This window comes from Myotis davidii, unplaced genomic scaffold (assembly GCF_000327345.1).
Source record: "Myotis davidii unplaced genomic scaffold, ASM32734v1 scaffold376, whole genome shotgun sequence".
Lineage (NCBI taxonomy): Eukaryota > Metazoa > Chordata > Mammalia > Chiroptera > Vespertilionidae > Myotis > Myotis davidii.
In genome coordinates, this window is record NW_006288121.1 from 148,825 (window position 1) to 167,902 (window position 19,078).

General features: G+C 43.6%; 1 protein-coding gene across 3 annotated transcripts in view; it reads left to right on the forward strand.

Moving 5' to 3' along the window:
• The first annotated feature begins 11,326 nt into the window (after positions 1–11,326).
• SLC39A12 (solute carrier family 39 (zinc transporter), member 12) overlaps positions 11,327–19,078 on the forward strand; it is a 72,620-nt gene continuing 64,868 nt past the window's right edge. For all 3 annotated transcript variants that reach the window (XM_006759918.2, XM_015561459.1, XM_006759917.2), the window contains exons 1-2: positions 11,327–11,405; positions 12,264–12,608. In XM_006759918.2, coding sequence (XP_006759981.1) covers positions 12,348–12,608 — 261 coding nt within the window. In that variant the 5' untranslated portion in view covers positions 11,327–11,405; positions 12,264–12,347. The remainder of the gene's footprint in view (positions 11,406–12,263; positions 12,609–19,078) is intronic.

Consider the following 19,078-nt stretch of genomic DNA (forward strand, 5'->3'; position numbering starts at 1 on the left):
TAATTAACCAGGAACTGTAGATGCTGAAATCTACTTCTGTACTTTTTTCCCTGGACTCCCTTATTTCTGCTATGGACTGAATGTTGGTGACCTCCCCCAGACTGTCTATGTTGAGAACTAACCCCACATGTGATGGTGTTAGCTGGTGGGGCCTTTGGGAGGCGATTGGGTCACAACAAGGAAACCTTCATGAATGGGATTAGAATCCTTATAAAAAGTCCCAGTAGAGCAGTGTGGTTCTCAACCTTCCTAATGCCGTGACCCTTTAATACAGTTCCTCATGTTGTGGTGACCCCCAACCATAAAATTATTTTCGTTGCTACTTCATAACTGTAATTTCGCTACTGTTATGAATTGTAATGTAAATATCTGATATGCAAGATGTATTTTCATTGTTACAAATTGAACATAATTAAAGCATAGGGATTAATCACTAAAACAATATGTAATTATATATGTGTTTTCTGATGGTGTTAGGCGACCCCTGTGAAAGGGTTGTTCGACCCCCAAAGGGTTCGCGACCCACTGGTTGAGAACCACTGTGTTAGAGTCTAATGGGATTAGAGTCTCTATGAGGACACAGAGAGAAGACAACTGTCTATGACCCAGAAATCAGGGCCTCACCAGACACTGCACTGCTGACTCCTGGATTTGGACCTCCAGCCTACAGAACTGTGACAAGTAAAGTTCTATTGTCTAGAAGGCCTGTGGTATTTTGTTATAGCAGCCTGAGTGGACTAAGACATTCTCCCAAGGCTGTGCTGTTCCCACATCCCCTTTATAATCACCATTAATAAGGATGTGTAAGTTGAGGATTTATTTCTCTTATGTAATCTTAAAATATAAACTTAATCCAGGAAGAGGAAGGCCAGAAATGATATGGTTCTGAGTAGAACCCTAGATATTTGTGAAAATAACCATTTTTCCATGCTGTGTGCAGTAATAGAGAATTGTTAATCTCATAGAGACTCCCATCTCATGAAAGTGTCGGCTTCCCTGGGTCAGAGCTGGCTCATCTTATAGAAGCGAGCAAAGGGAACCCTAGGGCTCATAACCACCATAACTGTAATTCCTTTTATTCTCTTTTATTCTCTTGAGAAGTGAAAGAGCAGAAGAAACCCCATCAGCTTCTTTGAGAAACATTGTAATAAGTACTTCAAAGAGAATTGTCCCTTATTTTTCCTTAACTTTCTGGGAATCAGAGTCAAGCTTGGCTCTAAAGGTAAAAGGGAAACTGATTAAGTACCTGTCAGGTGCCAGGGACAGTGGCACATGTTCCAATGAATTCCAGGTGATCCTGAGTGCATTCTGCTGACTGCCACGTGCCATCCTGAGGGTTTATTCCAAAAGTCATAGGTGACAGAGAAAAAGGACTTAGACTTTCCAGTGGAGGAGAAGGGAAGGCAGGCGATAGAGTCTTTAGGAACCTATTTCTCTGAATAGGACAGTCTGTCCATCGGGCCAGGTTTGACTCCCTCAAGGAGAAACCGGGCTAAGAGATGGGCCAAACCCCGACCGTCTCAACATGTTTTCTGTTATTGACTTGGGTCTCATAATCAGAAGGCCTGGTTTTTCTCTGGACATTTCGAGGCTTTTCTTGGGACCTTGCTGCCAGGAGTGAGTAGGCAGGAACGTGAGACAGATAATGCCTGGATGGTTTTTGTTAGAAGTCTGTTTGCATATCCTATGGGCCCTGCCAGCCCTCTACCTCTGCTATGAGCCTCCTCCCCATGGGGACTGCAGCCCGGCTGACACACCTGTGCTGGTCTCAGGCAGCTGTGGTGCATTTGTCACAAAGCAGGTACTGGGGCTCCTTCTTTATCCACTGGGCCACTCACCACCCAGTGTGGACCGCAAATCCAAAGCTGCAGAGCATGCTGGGAGAAGACTCGGTTTAGGACCGTCGCCTGAGCAGCTGACACAGTCTGGAGTCACTGCCCAGAAACAGGAAGTCTGGCACAATCTCCAGCGGCCGCAGCCAACCGGAGCCTCTGAAGCTACAGCTTTCCTCTGAGCAGCCCCTCAGGATGGATCTAGTCATTGTGCCTGTTTAGTTCCTCCTTGCTCTGGTCCAAAAGCCAGATTTCTCCCTTGAAAGTCAGCAAAATATCAATACTCTGAGGTTTCCATGCAGGCAGAGAAGAGCAGGGATCAGGTTGAGGGAAGCCAGGAAGTATCAGCTAACCTTCCTGAGGTTGATCTTCGGAGAATCCAAGCCGCTGTATTCTTTTGGACTATCTTCAACCAAGTGCCTTCCCCAGTGCCAAGCCTCAAGATGTCAAAGATCCACTTACCGAATACTCCCTCTCCCATTAGAAACAGAATGATTTGGCCAAGAGGGCATCCCAGCCAATACATATCACATGGGCTGAGACAAACCCCGCGCCCCCCGAAAGCCTAAAGACAATGAGAGTATGTTCTTGGCGGATACAGCCACAGTCACTCCTCCGCTATCAACCAACCAAAGGAAATTTGAGGTCACAGAAAAGATGACAAAGTGAAAAAGGTGGTGTTTCAATGACTAGAATAGATACAACACGGTAGCTGTCAGCATCTGTAATTCATGCATTTTTCAGCTCTGACTTTGTTCTCTTCAACTAATGCAATTTCAGTTCCTACTGTCTCTGATATTGAAGTGTCCAGCAGTAAAATTCTGTGAAAAAAAAACCAAACAGAATTGACAACAATATAAGCTACAAACTCAAAAGCTGTTGCTCGGACCTAGCCAAGGGCAAGTGGTTACACACCCACACGCTGTTCTTCTGAACATGCCAGTCGTGGCATCACAGTTCCCCAAACATTTGACACATCTGTAAAAGGCATCACCCCGGAGATAGTAGCGAGCTATTTCATAGTTAGCATAGGAAGCTGACTACAATGATTTGGTTGAGCTTGGAGGCCAAAACCACTATCACAGGGATGATCAACACCAGGGGTCCTCAAACTTTTTAAACAGGGGGCCAGTTCACTGTCCCTCAGACCGTTGGAGGGCCGGACTATAGTTTAAAAAAAACGAACTATGAACAAATTCCTATGCACACTGCACATATCTTATTTTGAAGTAAAAAACAAAATGGGAACAAATACAATATTTGTATTTGCATGTGGCCCGCGGGCCGTAGTTTGAGGACCCCTGATCAACACCATCACCCTTGTCTAGACAAGGATTCATGTGATCACCACTAGGGCACGAAGGGTCGAGCCAACAACAAATGCCCCACCCATTCTGATTATGGAGGTGAGGGCCACCCCCCATATCCTATGGAGAGCAGCAAAGCTCCCAATGTTCAACAAAGATGTTGACATATTATGCAGATGATTGATGACAAAAAATCTGGGCTTGAAGCCACTCTCAGTACTCTTAGCAGAGCTTGTAAAGATGCCACAGACGCCATCTGCCTTCCAGGGCGCCAACATGTGGTTAGGGATTCACACAGCACATGCCATACAAACCGTATCATAGCACTGACCCCGGTGCATTCGGTTGAACTGTTTGCCAGGTTTTCTTCCTCTGACAAACTGTGATTGTGGGCAGTGGGCATGTCCCGTTCATTACTGTATCACTAACATATAGTGATAGGAAGATGCTAAATAAATATCTGAGTATAATACCATGAAAATATATAAACCATGCTTTCGGGACCAGTTCCAGCATGTCAGCAGGGCTAGAATCATCTGGAAATGGCTGAGGGCATTTCCCCAAACCTGAAAAGGATGCAGAAAATAATTGCTTGCTGCCAGTCAACTGAGGGCATTTAAATCTACATGTTATTGCCTCCTACTGGCCAAACACCTGAATGGCCGTAGGCAGTTTTTCCCCATCTGACAATGGATTCTGTACCTAATCCTACCCTTTGATGTGTATATCTACCTTGCCTTAGGACAAATTGTGTTAATAAATAGCAAGGGGTCCTGAGACAAAGGAGAACTTAAAACTTAGTTTCTTTAGCTAAGTCTTCTCTGGCTCCCAAAATGCCTTCCAAAATTATGTTTCATCTCTGGACTCTTATTTAATTTACGCACAGCACCTTCTCCAGATTCCTGAACCCTTCTAGATGCTGGATCCAGAACACCGGCAGTTAACCCTCATCAAGCACTTTGTATGTGCTGTATGGAAGTCGTTAATTTTATTGCCATTTAATTTATGTAAATCCTCACAACAGCTTCACGAAGGTAAGTTTCTGTTGTTATCTTCACTTCCTGGTTGAGAAAACTGAGAGATTAGAAAATTGATCATTGGAGGGGAGGGGAGTGGGCCCGGGACAGTGTGTATGGGGACGGTGCAAAGGCCCCAAGATGGGGCTGCCCCATTTTTTGGCTCCCAGTCTTTACAAACCCCTTGTTGGGATTATCTTTTTATTTTCCTTTCAGTTCTCCAAAGTTTAATTAAAATGGAAATCCCTGGATTGAGTTATTTTTCTCATTGGATTTTATCCACTAAAAATGAAGCACTACCCTTTCTCCTTAATCAGACCAAGGAATCCCTTCTCCCACACAGAACACACCCTGAACCACTTTGAATTGGGGCTGTTTGGGGTGGGCCAGGGTCTCTGCCTTAGACCAAGCACATGTGAGAGCAGGGCCTTGATACCACAAATCTGTGCATTTCACACAAACTATAACAATAACTTGCACATAACAGGTTTTAAACCTGTGCTTGCTGAATTAAGTTGTATTATATTATTCATTGAATTAAAGGTTTGCTGGAAATTATTTCTGGAAAATGTCCTGTTAAGGAAACTGTTTCTCTAAGAAATGGTAAGGATAACTTTCTATTAACTATTCTGGTATTATTTATTTAAAAAAAACACACCACATCTCCGTATTTCCTGCCCTATTCTGAACCAGAAGTTAACATTTTCGTGCTCCTGTGTCAGGGGTTTTGCACAGAGAAGGCCGAACTGTCTGACATCAAAGGCCCCTCCTGTCTTTGAGAAGCGCTAACTTGCATCAGTGGCGTTATGCCAGGAGTCCCCAAGGAGGAGAGGAGAGAAGCAAGGATCTCTGGGAAAGAAGGAAGTATCACTCTCACAGGCACTGGGTCCAGGGAGGACGACAAACTAACTCGCTGCATTGAAATGGTGCCCTGGGGTGACAAGCTTTCAGAGAAGTGCCTGAAACCAAGACAGTGGGTGCCGGCCTTGGCAAAGGCTCGGAGCCCCACGTGCCGAGTGGGAAAGCAGAGGCAGTGAACAAAAGCAGCCCACAGGGATCAGGTGACCTTTGACGAGTCTGAAGATGACGAGACATGTCATTGCTGTGCCAAGGTGTACAGGGGCTGGCCTTTGGTGCAAGTCAACCGGAAACTGGACAACAGGCTCTCACTCAACCAGAGCTCCAAGCACAGGCAGCCAGGGCTCCTCCAGTGACTTGGATGACACCTTCAGGGCCAGGCGCCTCCTCCTGTCTTCCCGCTCCTTCAATTTGAGTGGGAGGAGCCTTGGTCTCTTGCTCCTTACCTCACTGGGGCCACATGGGGTGTCACTGCTACATTCCAGGTAGGAGGCCCTCTCTTTGATGTCCCCGGCAAACTTCCATTCACATTGACCTCAAACGCTGCCATGTGAACCTCACTTATAATGAGTCTGGAAAAGTGAAGGGTTTTAGTTGGGCACGTTGCTGCCCCCAATAAATGGAATAAGGAGGAATGAATATCGGGTGGAATCCAGCAAAGTCTGCCACAGAAAGAACCAAGAAAGACAAAGAAAAAAAAATTAAGGGAGGAAACAACAAAAAAGAGTAGAAATTAATGACATGGAAAGCAAGTTCTAACGAAGATCATTGAAACCAAACCGAAAGGTGAATTTTTGAAATGACTAATAAAATAAATCCATCTCTAGGAAGACTGACAATATAATGAGTAAAAACTATGAGCTTTAAAATAATGCATATGACATGATCCAAACGGTGTTAAAAGAATAAAGCAAGACAAGCTACAACAGATATTAATATCTGTTTTCTTTGGCGGAGAGGCCACATTTTTTAATATTCAGGTATTTTCTCAGCTTTTTGAAAGTTAGTGATCATATATGACTTTTATAAGAAGAAAAATATTGTTTGAAAATTGCACATAAAATGTCTTCTAGAAATCATTTTTACTATTAGCTTCCAAATCAGAGAATGTAAAGGTCTGAATTCAAAACAGCAGGCATTTTCAAATTGTTGGAAATCCAGGGATGTTGCCTTCAGAAGATGTGCAAATGAGTCCCTTGGCCTTGGGAACTGCTTTTCAGTGGAACCCTCTGCTTCTCCCCATAAGAAATAGGTTAGAGAGGGAGTAGCATTTGTTTCCAATGTCTGGTGAGTATCACTGAAGAGGAGAGCCTGAGGTTTTATTTGGTTTAAAGTTCTACATTTTTCTTCAATTTCTTTTCTCTGAGAATTTCTGGGCTGAAGAGGCTTTGGGGAGAAAGCAATAAACAAAATGTAAGACTATTTCCTTGATGATGGGCTCGTGGCTGATTCCTTTGTGTCCCCTCCCCCCTCCCCGTGCTGCGCTGTAAAATGAGGCTTGGACTTACAAATAAAAACATGGGATGGCATCGCAGCAGACAGTTGCTTAGTAGGACAGTAAACCTTCAATTTTGTGGACCTCGATTTACTAACGGACTTTGGATTTAAAGGACAAAATTTCCGGTCTGTATGTCTTATGTGAAAATTAACACCCTGTTAATTTTAAAATGCTTTGAACCAAGATTTGCTTATAATTAAATCAACAGGTTATTTTTTTGTTATGAATTCACTATTACTTTTAACAAATTTCAGCAAATAGACCATATGTTGGTAAAAACACTGTACTTCATTTCGTTGCCATAAATAAGTATTACACATCTCCAACTATACTGTACATATTTAACGCCAATAGTCATCGCTCATAAAGAATGTTTGGTGATCACACCTCATTATGAGTTCATTGGTTCTGTTGGCACGTGGCATGACTTTCTGCAGCAGTTTTAATGCTGCCACCGATGTGCCTCCGACCTAGGCTAAGCCGTCCCCCAGCTGTGTGCATTTTTTTTGCTCCCAGTGACTGGTGAATGCACAAATTTACTAGACCTATTCAGTATACATTTACAATTACTGCCCTAATTGGTTTGGCTCAGTGGATAGAGCGTTGGCCTGCGGACTGAAAGGTCCCAGGTTCGATTCTGGTCAAGGGCATGTACCTTGGTTGTGGGCACATCCCCAGTAGGGGGTGTGCAGGAGGCAGCTGATCGATGCTTCTCTCTCATCCATGTTTCTAACTCTATCTCTCTCCCTTCCTCTCTGTAAAAAAATCAATAAAATGTATTAAAAAATTACAATTACTGTAATACATATAGAAAACTTTTCTGTGAAATTAAACTTTTCATTCATACTTAATTTTAATCACACAAATGTGTCTACATAAGTAAAAAACAGGTAAACTAATTTGTCAATCTTGTAATATATGCATTTGTAAAACCTACTTTATTATATAATGGACTACCTGCTTTAACGGACACCTTACCTGAATTAATCTGTTATATCAAGGTTTTACTGTATAAGCATCAACTTTGATGTTCACAGGCCCAGATTTCTGGTAGCACCTATAGACTGTGTGAACCTGGGTATTTCTGAAATGTACAGCGAGAAGTTCATTAATTAGGTTCAACTGATATTACAGGAGAAAATATATGTGAAATTGCTTAGCACAGTGCCTAGGTATAAAAAACACTACACAGTGTTCATAAACATTTTGTACAAATTATTTAGAGAGGTCCGTGTCTTGGAAAGAGGGAAGAAGTCAGTGTGAAGGGGCATGCAAGGAGAAGCGAGACCCAGAGGTAGCTCAGAGTTGTAGGACCTCATGTGACTGCCAGAGAGGATCCCATAGGGGTGGGCGGGATTCAGAGCACACGCAGTCCTGCCGCCAGCTCAAAGGACATTTACTGGAAAATAAATAAATAATATAATTTAATACATTGTCATGAAAGCCAATACATAAATCTGTAATGACTATAGACATGAATGATGATCTCTGGAGTTGTACAGCGCCCAAACCTGCCAAACGGTACGGGCAGGCAGCCCTGCACTATACACTGTACACACTAGACGGCCCTACCCTTGCTTCAATCTCTTCCTAAGTTGCTGCCGTCTTGTATTTCATGTTTCCTGGTGGGACCCTTTAAATTCTTTCTAGGTCAAGGCAGGGTGGGTATGTAACTACATTCCTATGTGGGCATGAGGAAGACTCAGGCAAAGAGCCAAAACTGAATGAAGGACAGATTGGTCAGTGCCCCCCTCCCCTCTTCCCTCCTGCCTCCTGGCCACTCTATCTTCCTGTGATAGCACAAGTAACAGTTGGCATATCAGGAGAAACTGCCTCTCATGACACTGCCCCCACCTGGGGGTTAACGGGCATGTGAGTATCAATCAGGAGTAAATTAGCTCCTTCTTTACACAGCTGGTGAGTTAACATGTGAAACTCATTACCCCCAGAAGGTGCTTGGATTGCAAATGCAGCCATGTTGAAGAAAGGCTGATTTCAAGTTTGCCGGGGAAGTGGCAGGGTGGGCACTTGTTAGAGCTACAGCTCAAAGTCAAGCAAAGGAGATGATGCTGCCATATTCCGCTAAGTATTTTATCTCCTTCTTACTCCTTTTTTTTATCATCTGCCTGCCAGCCCTTCTTGGCTTTGCCGGCCTTATAGCCTACATCCAGGGCTTCTCCCTGCCCCTCCAGTCCTGTCTCACCCGGAACAGGAAAAGGAACCTGGCTGGTGGTTGAATTGTAGGTTTGACTGTGAGGGTGGAACAAATCTTGGGGGCAAACAGAGCCGGCACTGGTTGGTGACAATAAGAGGAAGTTCACTTTGGGCGTCTTGGGGTTTGTGGCTAGAAGGGTAGAGGTATTGGGAGCCCTTGAGACTAGTGAATGGTGTTCAAGAATCCCTAGGGGAGATAACTCGCCGGGCTCTGTTACAAGGGAATCAGTAACCATAGGAAATCTGGCGCCAGAAAATATGGGGCTTCCAGGTGGACAGCAGCACAGGGCAACCAGGAAAAAGGTCCCCAAGTCACAGCAGGGGCACTGTCCTGTGAGTGCTAGTTCTGTGGCAACCAGGCAGGTACTACACTGGGACTTGGGCAGGGATGGCCAATTTCAGGACCTGTTCATTGAAGCTGGGTCAGAAAGCAAGGGCCCAATTCCAGGAACAAGGTCCTGAGCCTGTTCCCTCCTTGCTTCTCTGTCTCCACTGGATCTACAGCTGGAAGGTTTTGGCCAACTCCTTGCTCCTCTGTTAAACTGACCACTCTGGACTCTTAACTCCACTTAATCTCTCTGTGACAGAAATGAATGTGATATACTACTTATATTAGTCTGACTAGCCATGGAGTAGAACTAAAATAAGAATATACAAACAAAGTAAACTTATAAAATTTTTATAAAGCTACCCATGTTAATCATAGTAAATGTTAAACCCAGCTTATTACTTTAACCTGAATTTTCTCTCAAAATAGAGCTCATATGTTAAAGGTTTTTAATATACATTATAGTCTCCATTCCTGTGTGAACCTAGGAAGAGCCCTGGCCTCAAGGCCCACCTGGATGATGTCAACCACTCAATCAACAGGAATTCAGCTGTTAGAAAGCCCAGATGACCAACTCAAGAAGGGTGACCATAAAGATCCATATTAAGGCCTAGGGGAAGACATCCTGCACAGCCTGTGCATCCTGCATATCTTATGCGAAATCTTACGCTAACCTGAAAAGTAACCTTCTCTAATAAATAACAAATAAATAACATATAATGAACAATACTTTTCCCTGTGTCAGAAAACAGGATATAAGTCTTCAAAGAAGGCCAGGTTAGTCATGCCTGCCATAAATCGCCAAGAACCTTTTGTGTGTGTGTGTGTGTGTGTGTGTGTGTGTGTGTGTGTGTGTGTGTATATTGAAGAAACCAGCTGTTCCTGGATCCTGCATGGGCCTGGGGCAGCTTGAATACAAGACTTTGGCTGATGTTAAAGATCTATATCGGGACCAGCAAGAACACTGCCTGCATGTCCACAGGCCCTCCCCCTGATATCTTTGTTCTGCTTTCCCTTTCCTTCCTGATAAAAAAAAAAAACCCTGCCTGCACTGAGATGTTAAGATGGGCTTTGGGATGAGAGTTCCCCATCTTCTCAGGTGACCAGCACTTGAATAAGCCCTTTTTCTTCTCAGCAGCACTGTGTCATGAATTTGGCTTTCTTTGCAGCAGGCAGCTGGAACTGCATTAGGTTTCACCACCACAGGCCGAGCCCCTTCCCTTGACAGTTCAGATGAATCCAAGTCTTCCATATTTGGAATTAACAAGAAGCCAGGCATTTTCTGGGAGCTTTTGTGCCAGCCATATTTCTATCAGTGTTACCAGCATTCTTTTAGGATTATCTCACCCTATTGTTCTAAGTTTTCATATCCAATTAGTGATTGAGGAGACTATCCTAACTTCTTTCTCTTCTCATTTCCTCTGTCTCTTCACCATAGCCCTATTCCTTCCCATCTACCACCTATGGAATCGAACTCATACATCTCTATCCATCATTCTTCAGAGTCACTTTGTGTTTCTGTGTACTATGTGCCATTTATGTGTACTTAGTCCACTTTGAAAGTTTGCATTTTAACTTCTCTTACGTCCTGTAAAATGGACCGCTTTGTTCTTGTAGTCATTTATTCACTAGTAGTTTATCTAGAGCCCGTTTTAGAGTCTGAAGGATCCTATGTAGTCACTTCTACAGCAGATACAGAGATCATAACGTACACAGCTAATTAAAGTTCTCCATTCAATTCCACTTATTTCCCAGGTTAGAACTTTATTCCTCCCACAAATACTTTCCTTCTCATTTGAAAATATCTATTTATGAATTTAAAACCACGTTAAATCTGTTAAACCTCTCTACCTTGTAAAATTAATAAGATTCTAAAGAGTCTACCAGGTATCTTTTTCACAAATGCTTGGTTGGAGTATGGCTGAAACAGTTATCACAGAACCAACTGGAAAGGAAAAAAAAACCCCTTAATCTGACACTAAAACTTTTCCATTCTACAAGGTGAAATCTTTTGACTTTGATCTGCCCCTTAAAAGGCAAGTGACAGTCGGTGACTCTATGAACATTGGTAAGTATTAATGTGAAAAAGTCGGGTTCATGAACCAGTTTTATTTGATTTTCCTGAAAACCTGCCAGACGAAAGTTCTCACTTTTATCCACCTTCATTGTTACCTTCAGAGCAGCTCTCTCCATGGCAACTGGAAACTTCACGGGGCTGGAATAATCCCTTCCAGCTCCCAGCACACAGTCAAGGAATTTTAAAAACAGAGAACTTTGTAACCACAAAATGCTCTCTGAGATTTAAAAGGCCGCAGAGCTCCAGATAAATAGCCATTTGTCTTCCCTCTGAAGGTAAGCACTAGGTTTAGAAATGTTTGTATCATCCTCTGTCATTTTTTAAATTGCTAACCGAAGAATCTTAACTCTTCCACCTTTTTTTTAAACTATAAAAGTAATCCTAATATTTTTTTTCCTATCCCACAGTCATTATTAGCTCATCTCTGGGCCAAAATCGGACATGAGATACTGTTAACATTTTGCATTTCTTAAGCAATTGTTTGAAGAGATTAAATTTTGTTCCAGAAGTTGATTGGCTCTCAGGTTGTCCTCTTACCCCTTTAATGACCACGGAGTATGTGGATTTATCATGGCTCATGAGGTCTTGAAATTCTTTTTTTTTGTAAGATCATTTGTACTTTAAGTAAACTAAAATCTAAAGGCAGACCATTGTTTTCTGAATGTTACTGTTCTTCTTCCAGCACCCTTCTTTACATAAAACCTTCTAACTCTACATGACATTGGCAATTTTTAAAAATTTAATTTCTCTTTAGTTTTATTTACATGTTTCAGTGATCGGGACCACAAAGCCCTGGGAATTCTCCTCACCAAGGAGATAAAACGAGGGTGTTTCCTGTCCGCAGTCCTATGACTTATACCAGGATGAACAGAGAAACGTATTCTTCTTAATTTTTGACTCTAGGTTTAGTTCAGAGAGGCAATACAGCCACATTCTTGGTTTTCCTACGGGTTGAAAGTCTACAGCCAGGATAGTTTCCTGCTGTTTGGGGTTAGCAATGACCTACAGACCAGACCCCCTGTTGTTCAGAAACAGCTTGTCATTGCAAAGCAGCTTAGCCACCCAATTAATGAACCCTTTCAGACACGTTGCAGGCATAATAATTAAAGCCTTATTTTCCCCCTTCGCCACAGAAATTCCTCAGGTACAAGTGCACCCCGTGGACACCAACCCCGCTACTCCATCAGAGACACACTGCAGGCGAAGGAGGAGTGGAAATGTGCTTCTGGACAAGGCTCTCGGGACCCTGCCTGCCATTGCTCCTTCTCCTCGGGCTTGTGCCCTCTGCTGCGACACAGAAACCCCCAGCCCGGGACAGCGGCGGCGCTTGGAGTCCTGGCCAGCTGACAGCTGTCCTCCGAGTCCTCTCTGCTGGCGACCACCCGCCCCTGAACCACTCCAGAAGCCTCATCAAAACATTGTTGGAGAAAACTGGCTGCCCACGCAGGACAAATGGACTGCGAGGAGGCTGCAACCTGGTTAGTGCCATAGAATGGGATGAGGTGCCAGGGCATTCCCAAAAGAGAGTGATGGATTCCCAGCCATTAACTTTGGTAAATCTCAATCAACCGGGCCCTTCCAGGAACCAAGAGCGCAGCGCACTGCGGCCTAACAGCTCCCCTATTTGGGAGACAAAAAGTCAGCCGGTGCCCTGCGCATAGCAGCTAAAGACAGGGAACATGTTCTTTTTTATTAAAATGGCAGTGTTTATGAAAGTGTTGCTACACCCCTTCTGCGGGCTGAGAGGTATTATCTTGGGAGTGAGAAGTTAGTTCTGTCTTCTTTCTGGTTTACTAATCTCTTTTGGGAGTTTGCTGGGAACTTGCATGTGATGGGTTGGATAGACGCTACTTGTTTTCTGATGCTTGAAAATAGCGATCGGATATTTGTCTAATGTTGAAATTTCAAGTACTTTTTTTCCTGGATATCAACTGGCATTTTCTAATTTTTTTTTTTTTTTTGCGTGGTGGGTAGTGATAATCTAATCATCTTTTTGGAAATAGGGGATCAGAGCGGGGGGATGGGAGTGCCATGGGCAGAGCTACAATGAGGCCCAGGCTCCTGATGTCCAGTCCCAGCCTTTTCCCAGTCTACGAGGTGGCTCAGACCCTGGCTGCACGTTGGTGTCACCCGGGCAGATTTCACAAAACGTCCATGTTGGGGGTTCCTCTTCTGGAGATTGAGGTTGAATTTGCCTAGGATGGAATTTTTAAAAAATGTCTGCAGGCCACTGTAATGGACAATCAGCATTAATGTGGCCTCAACATGTGCCCATTAGGGTGGGTGGGTGGCATGCTGGGGGGATTGATAGCAGCAGCACAAGCGGTAAGAACCCATGTCCTAAATTGACTCCAAACAAAATCACGAGTCACCATTCCTTTCTTGCCCAATGAGATGTTTCAGAAAGAACCACAAACAAATACATAAAGGAACAATCAATAAAACAAGCAAACAACTGCCCCCCAAAATAAATTCTGGCCGACTTTCTCAATCCCCTTGGTTCTCGGGGCAACATTTCTGGCCAGTGTTTTGTTTTTCCTGACAGAAGGGTCTTGCTCATAGAGAGAATTTTTCTCTGCTCTGTGCAAACAATAAATAATTCAATAATTAGTACTATCCCCAGGGGTTCCCAGAGAAAACATGTGTTCTAATCGGCAACTCATCTGTGATGACATTAATTTATATATATAGCAACATAAGACTTCCCACTGGAAATAAGTAGGAGTCATATCTTATTAATGTCCTCTGAGAATTTGCTTCAGGGAAATGTTCTCTAATGACATGATGTGCCTTATTAAGGCTGCTCGGATATTCGTTTAGCCAGGGGGAATGTAAACACGCAGAGCTGTTCTCCACCCCTTTGGGGAGGAGGAGTTGTTTGGTACTTTTTGGTTCCTGTGACATTATTGAGAGTTTGGCTAAATTAGCTTCCATTTGAATTAGTTCCATTCCTAGGAAGTCAAATACCGTCTGTAATAGTTTTGCCTTCTTACTATTTCTCTTTGGAAGAGACTGGGGTTAAAAAAAAAAAAAAAAAGACAAATTTCAGATTAACCTGCTCAAAGGCTCCAGCTCGTCCGAACCACCCATAATCAAGGAGCCATGACATCTCCCATGTCATTCTCAACCAGTGAGGAGAGACAGATTTCACTAACACCCACATCCTGGGGCAAATCACAGGACTTCAGTTGTCATTGAATCTTTTTTTGTCTTTTTAGGGACTTTGTCCACAGAAGCAGCATTCATATTAGAAATTTTGTGGTAAAAAAGAGGGCAAAAGGGTGAGTTCATATCCCCAAATATCTGGAAAAAGAGTAAAGTGGAGAGGAAAAAAGTGTTTCCGATTTTATTTCAGGCCTGAGTATAAACTGAATACTTAAAAAAAATAAAATAAATTGAAGCATTTGCGGGCACTGTGCATTTAAGAATGAGTTTATCCAAGCTGCAGCCTTTGAAATGGATAGTCTTGCCTGGTCGTGGCTTTTCCTTTTTTTTAATGAGAAGGGTTAGAATGGAGTTTTGATTAATTTAACGAGGGATTAAGTAACTCCAAAAGAATAAATTCCACTCAGTAATAATGAAAACCACCATCCTACGTGGGTTGCAGGTGTGGTGAAGGAAAAGGGACCTGGTGGTGTGCGGAGTCAGCCAGCAGTGTTCCGGCACCTTCTAGCTGTTAGGACATGCAGAACCTCAACATCCTCATCCATAAGACAGAGGACTGGGGTGGCGATTCCTTCCTCCTGCTGCTTTCTGTGAGGGCCACATGGCCGCGTGTGAACAAGCTTGGAGCCGGGAGCTTAGGCTCTCCCTGTCCCCTTATACGTCCTATTCCTCCAGGAAATGTCCACTCCTCCTTTTCCAGGGACACTGGAGCGGTGTTTGGGAAGTACCTGCAGTGCTGCTGAGAAATGAGACATTCCTCACTGTCCCCCTCCCGCAGTCCCCAGCCCCTCCCTCGGTCCCCAGCCCCTCCCATGGTCCCCAGCCCCCTCGGCTGTCCCAGGGACTTGGGGTTTCTAAGGGAAATCTACAGGCGTTTCTTAGACCATTTCAGGGGAAGAGAATGGCTGCTTTAAGGATCCACATCTAATTCACACCCCTCCCTCCACTTGTCTAACTGTCATGGGAAAAGTGCAAAGGAAAAGCATCAAGCTTTATCTTGTTTGTCTAACAAGTTTACTTTAACTCTTCTCTGTTAAGACTTTTCTTTTTTGGAAGTCAGAAATGCCACTAAGTCTTAGAACAGACCCACACAAAGCTAGTGCCTGCCATCAGCTAACATCCTTCCTGATCTTTGTGTGGGAGAATAAAGAGAAGTACAATTTCCCTCTTGTATTTTACAGTCAATTCTTAGCATTCTCCTACCCCCTTAAAAAATAACACCTTATAAAAATCTGAGAATTTAGATTTAGTCATATGGGTTGAGTCATAATCCCAAATCAAATTCTAAGCATCTTTTGGTCTAAAGCCCTTCAAGTTCGTCCTGCAGGTTTGACAACTGCTTGGCTCGTGTAGAAGAAGAAAGTTTTTGTGTAGCTTTTTGTCACTGAGGCTCTCGCTTGACAGACATAAACCATGAATGATGCTGCATTAGGGGAGGCAATCTGGCTGGACTATGGAGGCCACGGAAAACCTCTAACCATTTTGACCAATATTTCCCCAAAGTTTATGGAAATTTTAAAACAATTTCCCGGAATCTGTGTTTCTCCCCTCTTACACCTTATGCCTCCACCTGATAAGATTAAAAGAAAAACCAACGGATTACTTCTGAAGGAGCCCATTCTTCTTTAACAAAAAATTACTTCCCTGGAATCAGAGCTTTAGACAGGTCTTGATGCCTCTGGGGTGCCAATGAGTGTACAGCTTTACTAAATATCCTCCCCCAAACTCTACTGAACCACTGCAACACTGTCATAGCTAAACCCAGTGCGATGCACTGCAAATTCTGGTCCCCCGACAACTCCCCTACCCACAGTGCTCCTGCCATGTCCGTGCTCAGGAGGAAATCCACATTTTCTTACACGAGGTCCTCTGATGCTCCCTGCAGACTCCTTTCCTCAAGCCACTACCTTCTCCATGAAGGGAACTTGTTTAAGATTCAAATATCATAAAAGACCACAAAGTGTTCAGCCGATAATAATTTGACAGCTTCCTTTCATCAGGCCTCAAAGAATTAAAGCAAGGGGTAGGCAACATTTATTTATTCAAGGTGACCAAAATCTCTAGTCAGACAGAACGAGCTGCTTCCATAACTATTTAAAACTTTTCAAAGTCATAAACCAGTGTACTTTCCAAGTTGTATGCTTTTTATAAGCCATTTCTGGAGTGAACATCTGCAGGGTTATAGACCTTACCCTATCCTCTGCTGCCCCATGCCACACCCCTCCTATTCCAACCCTAGAAAGAGACAAGGCAAGAGCATTGAGGAGGAGCCACAAATGGACAGGAGTCTCAGGCACTTCAGATGAGGTGAAGGGGGGACACGTACACTGCTGTGTACTGTCAACCAAGCCTTGGCCACATGTGCATGATCTGATGGCTTCATGGAAGTCATATTCTTCGTGTTCTTGATGCTCTTCTTCCTACCTACCCGGTCCCATTAAACAACCTGAATAGCACTTAAAAATCTACAAACAGGACCTCATTCAACCCTCTGATTTTAAAATATTCTCATTGATAGATATTAGAGCACTGCAATCCCCTAGCCTCTTCATTGACCAAATTTCTTCCTACCAAATAGGAGGGAGAGAAAATTATTGGGTGAGGGGCAGCATAGCAATTATGTAGGCAGGTCCACAGTATATACTCTCCATGGCACAAAACAATGGAATCATATATAATAAAGAGCTAATATGCAAATGGTTGTCATGCCCTCATGCCATCACGCCATAACGGCTCAGACACTCAACACTGGGGAGAGAGGAATGAGGACCAGCCAGGCACAAATGAGCTCATAAGAGAGGAATGGGGACCAGCCAGGAACAAATGAGCTCATGAGAGAGGAATGGGGACCAGCCAGGCTGTGGCCCGGGAAAGGGACAAGCTGCTCACCCTGCAGTCCTGGGTGCCTGCGGCCAACCAGAGGGAGGGAAACCCAGGTCCTGGGTGCCTACAGCTGGCCAGAGGAGGGAATCCTGGGTCCCGGGTGTGGGGCAAGGCAGAGTTAGTTAGCGGGGTTCAGCAATCTGGAGAAGGGGCTGTGTGTAACTTAAGTAAGAGTCCAGAGATGAAATATTGAAAGGCATTTGGGGGTCAGAGGAGCCTAGCTAAAGAGACTAAGATCTCGTCTCAGGACCCCATGCTTTTTATTAACACAATTTGTCCTGAGGAGAGGCATGCACCAGGCCTCTAGTAAGAGAATAAAATATATCATTGGCAGAGCAGGAATTAAGACTGGGCAAGTGCTGTTAGCTGTGTGACTTTAGATATGTTACTTACCCTCTCTTATACTGAATTTTTATATATATTGTGGGTATACCTCCCTCAGAGGGAAAACATAATTTAAATCTGATTCTGTGTAGTATCCTTGCATACTACATTAAATGTACCCATTAGTTCATCATGCATTAAATAATTGGGGAATTGGAATTTTAAATGTATTATACCATGCAGAAATATTTGGTGGATTTTTACATAGGCTGTCTAGATTTTGTTTTGTTTTGTTTTTCATTTAAAACAATGCATAATGTCCCCACTATCCAAAAAAATCATTATTTGACACCTTTTTCAAAACCAATTAGATTTATACACCAAGGAATGCCAAAATACATAAGTGCTTAGCACTGTCTTGGACACAAGGCTTTCAATAACTGGTAGCTAATACAACAATATAATAGGTCCTCAGATTACATCAAAGATCCGTTCCTATGTGCGACATCATGCGATTTTCACTGTAAGTCAGAACCTACCTACATAAACACCTACGTCACTCACATGGAACACATACACAGCGATAATGAAGTGAAACAGTAAAAAAAAAATTTAAAAGAAAGATAGCAATTCCTGACCTTTACTTGTGGTAAATAAATAATAAAAAACATAAAGCACATATGTACGTATGTCAAAATGACGGAACTCTATTTTTCTTTTTTTATAAATAAACTAGAGGCCCGTTGCACAAAGATTCATGCAATAGGCCTTCCTTCCCCTGGCTGCCCAGGCCTTCGCTCTGGCCGCTGCCTTCCGTCTTTGCTGTGGCCGGAGTCTTCACTGTGGCCGGAGCCTTCAGTCTTCGCTCCAGCCGAAGGGCCGCTCCTGTAGCTCCCTCCATTCCCTGCCTTCCCCCTCATAGCAGGTGTCCTGCCCGCCTGGCCACTCTGTGCCTGCATGCGTGCTGCCCAGAGGCCCAGAGCGGCTGGGGAGCAGGGCCGCTGCCATCTTTGTTGGGTTAATTTGCATACTCACTCCTGATTGGCTGGTGGGTGTTGCAGAGGTACGGTCAATTTGCATCTTTCTCTTTTATTAGTGTAGATAGGAGATGGTGACATAACACAAAACGACATATGTCAAGTCCGATGTAACCCGAGGACTGTCGGTAGTTTGGTATCAGGAGGTTATTTGGTACAAAGCATGGCTTTATTATACCTATTTCAGCTGATTCACCTCCTTAGGTCTTGGTGTGATCCCTGTCAACAACAACCAACTCAGACTTTTCTCGTGGGCTACTTAGGGAGCAGGAAGGCTACTGTGGTTTCAGTGGTGAGGCTTGATATTCATCTTAAGAGTTAGTCTTATTGGGAAACGTGTCCCTGTGTTTGCTGAGTTCTCGTCCCTTGCAATTGAGATGGGGAGAGATTGGAGTCTGTGGCTTGTGAAGATGTGACTAATGCTTTTCTTTAGAGATGGATGGTGTGTTTCTTTGTGACCCAGACACTTTGGTCAGTGGTACAGACTTCCAGTTATAAGTCCTGGGGATGTAATGGGGTGATCATTTTGCAATATATAT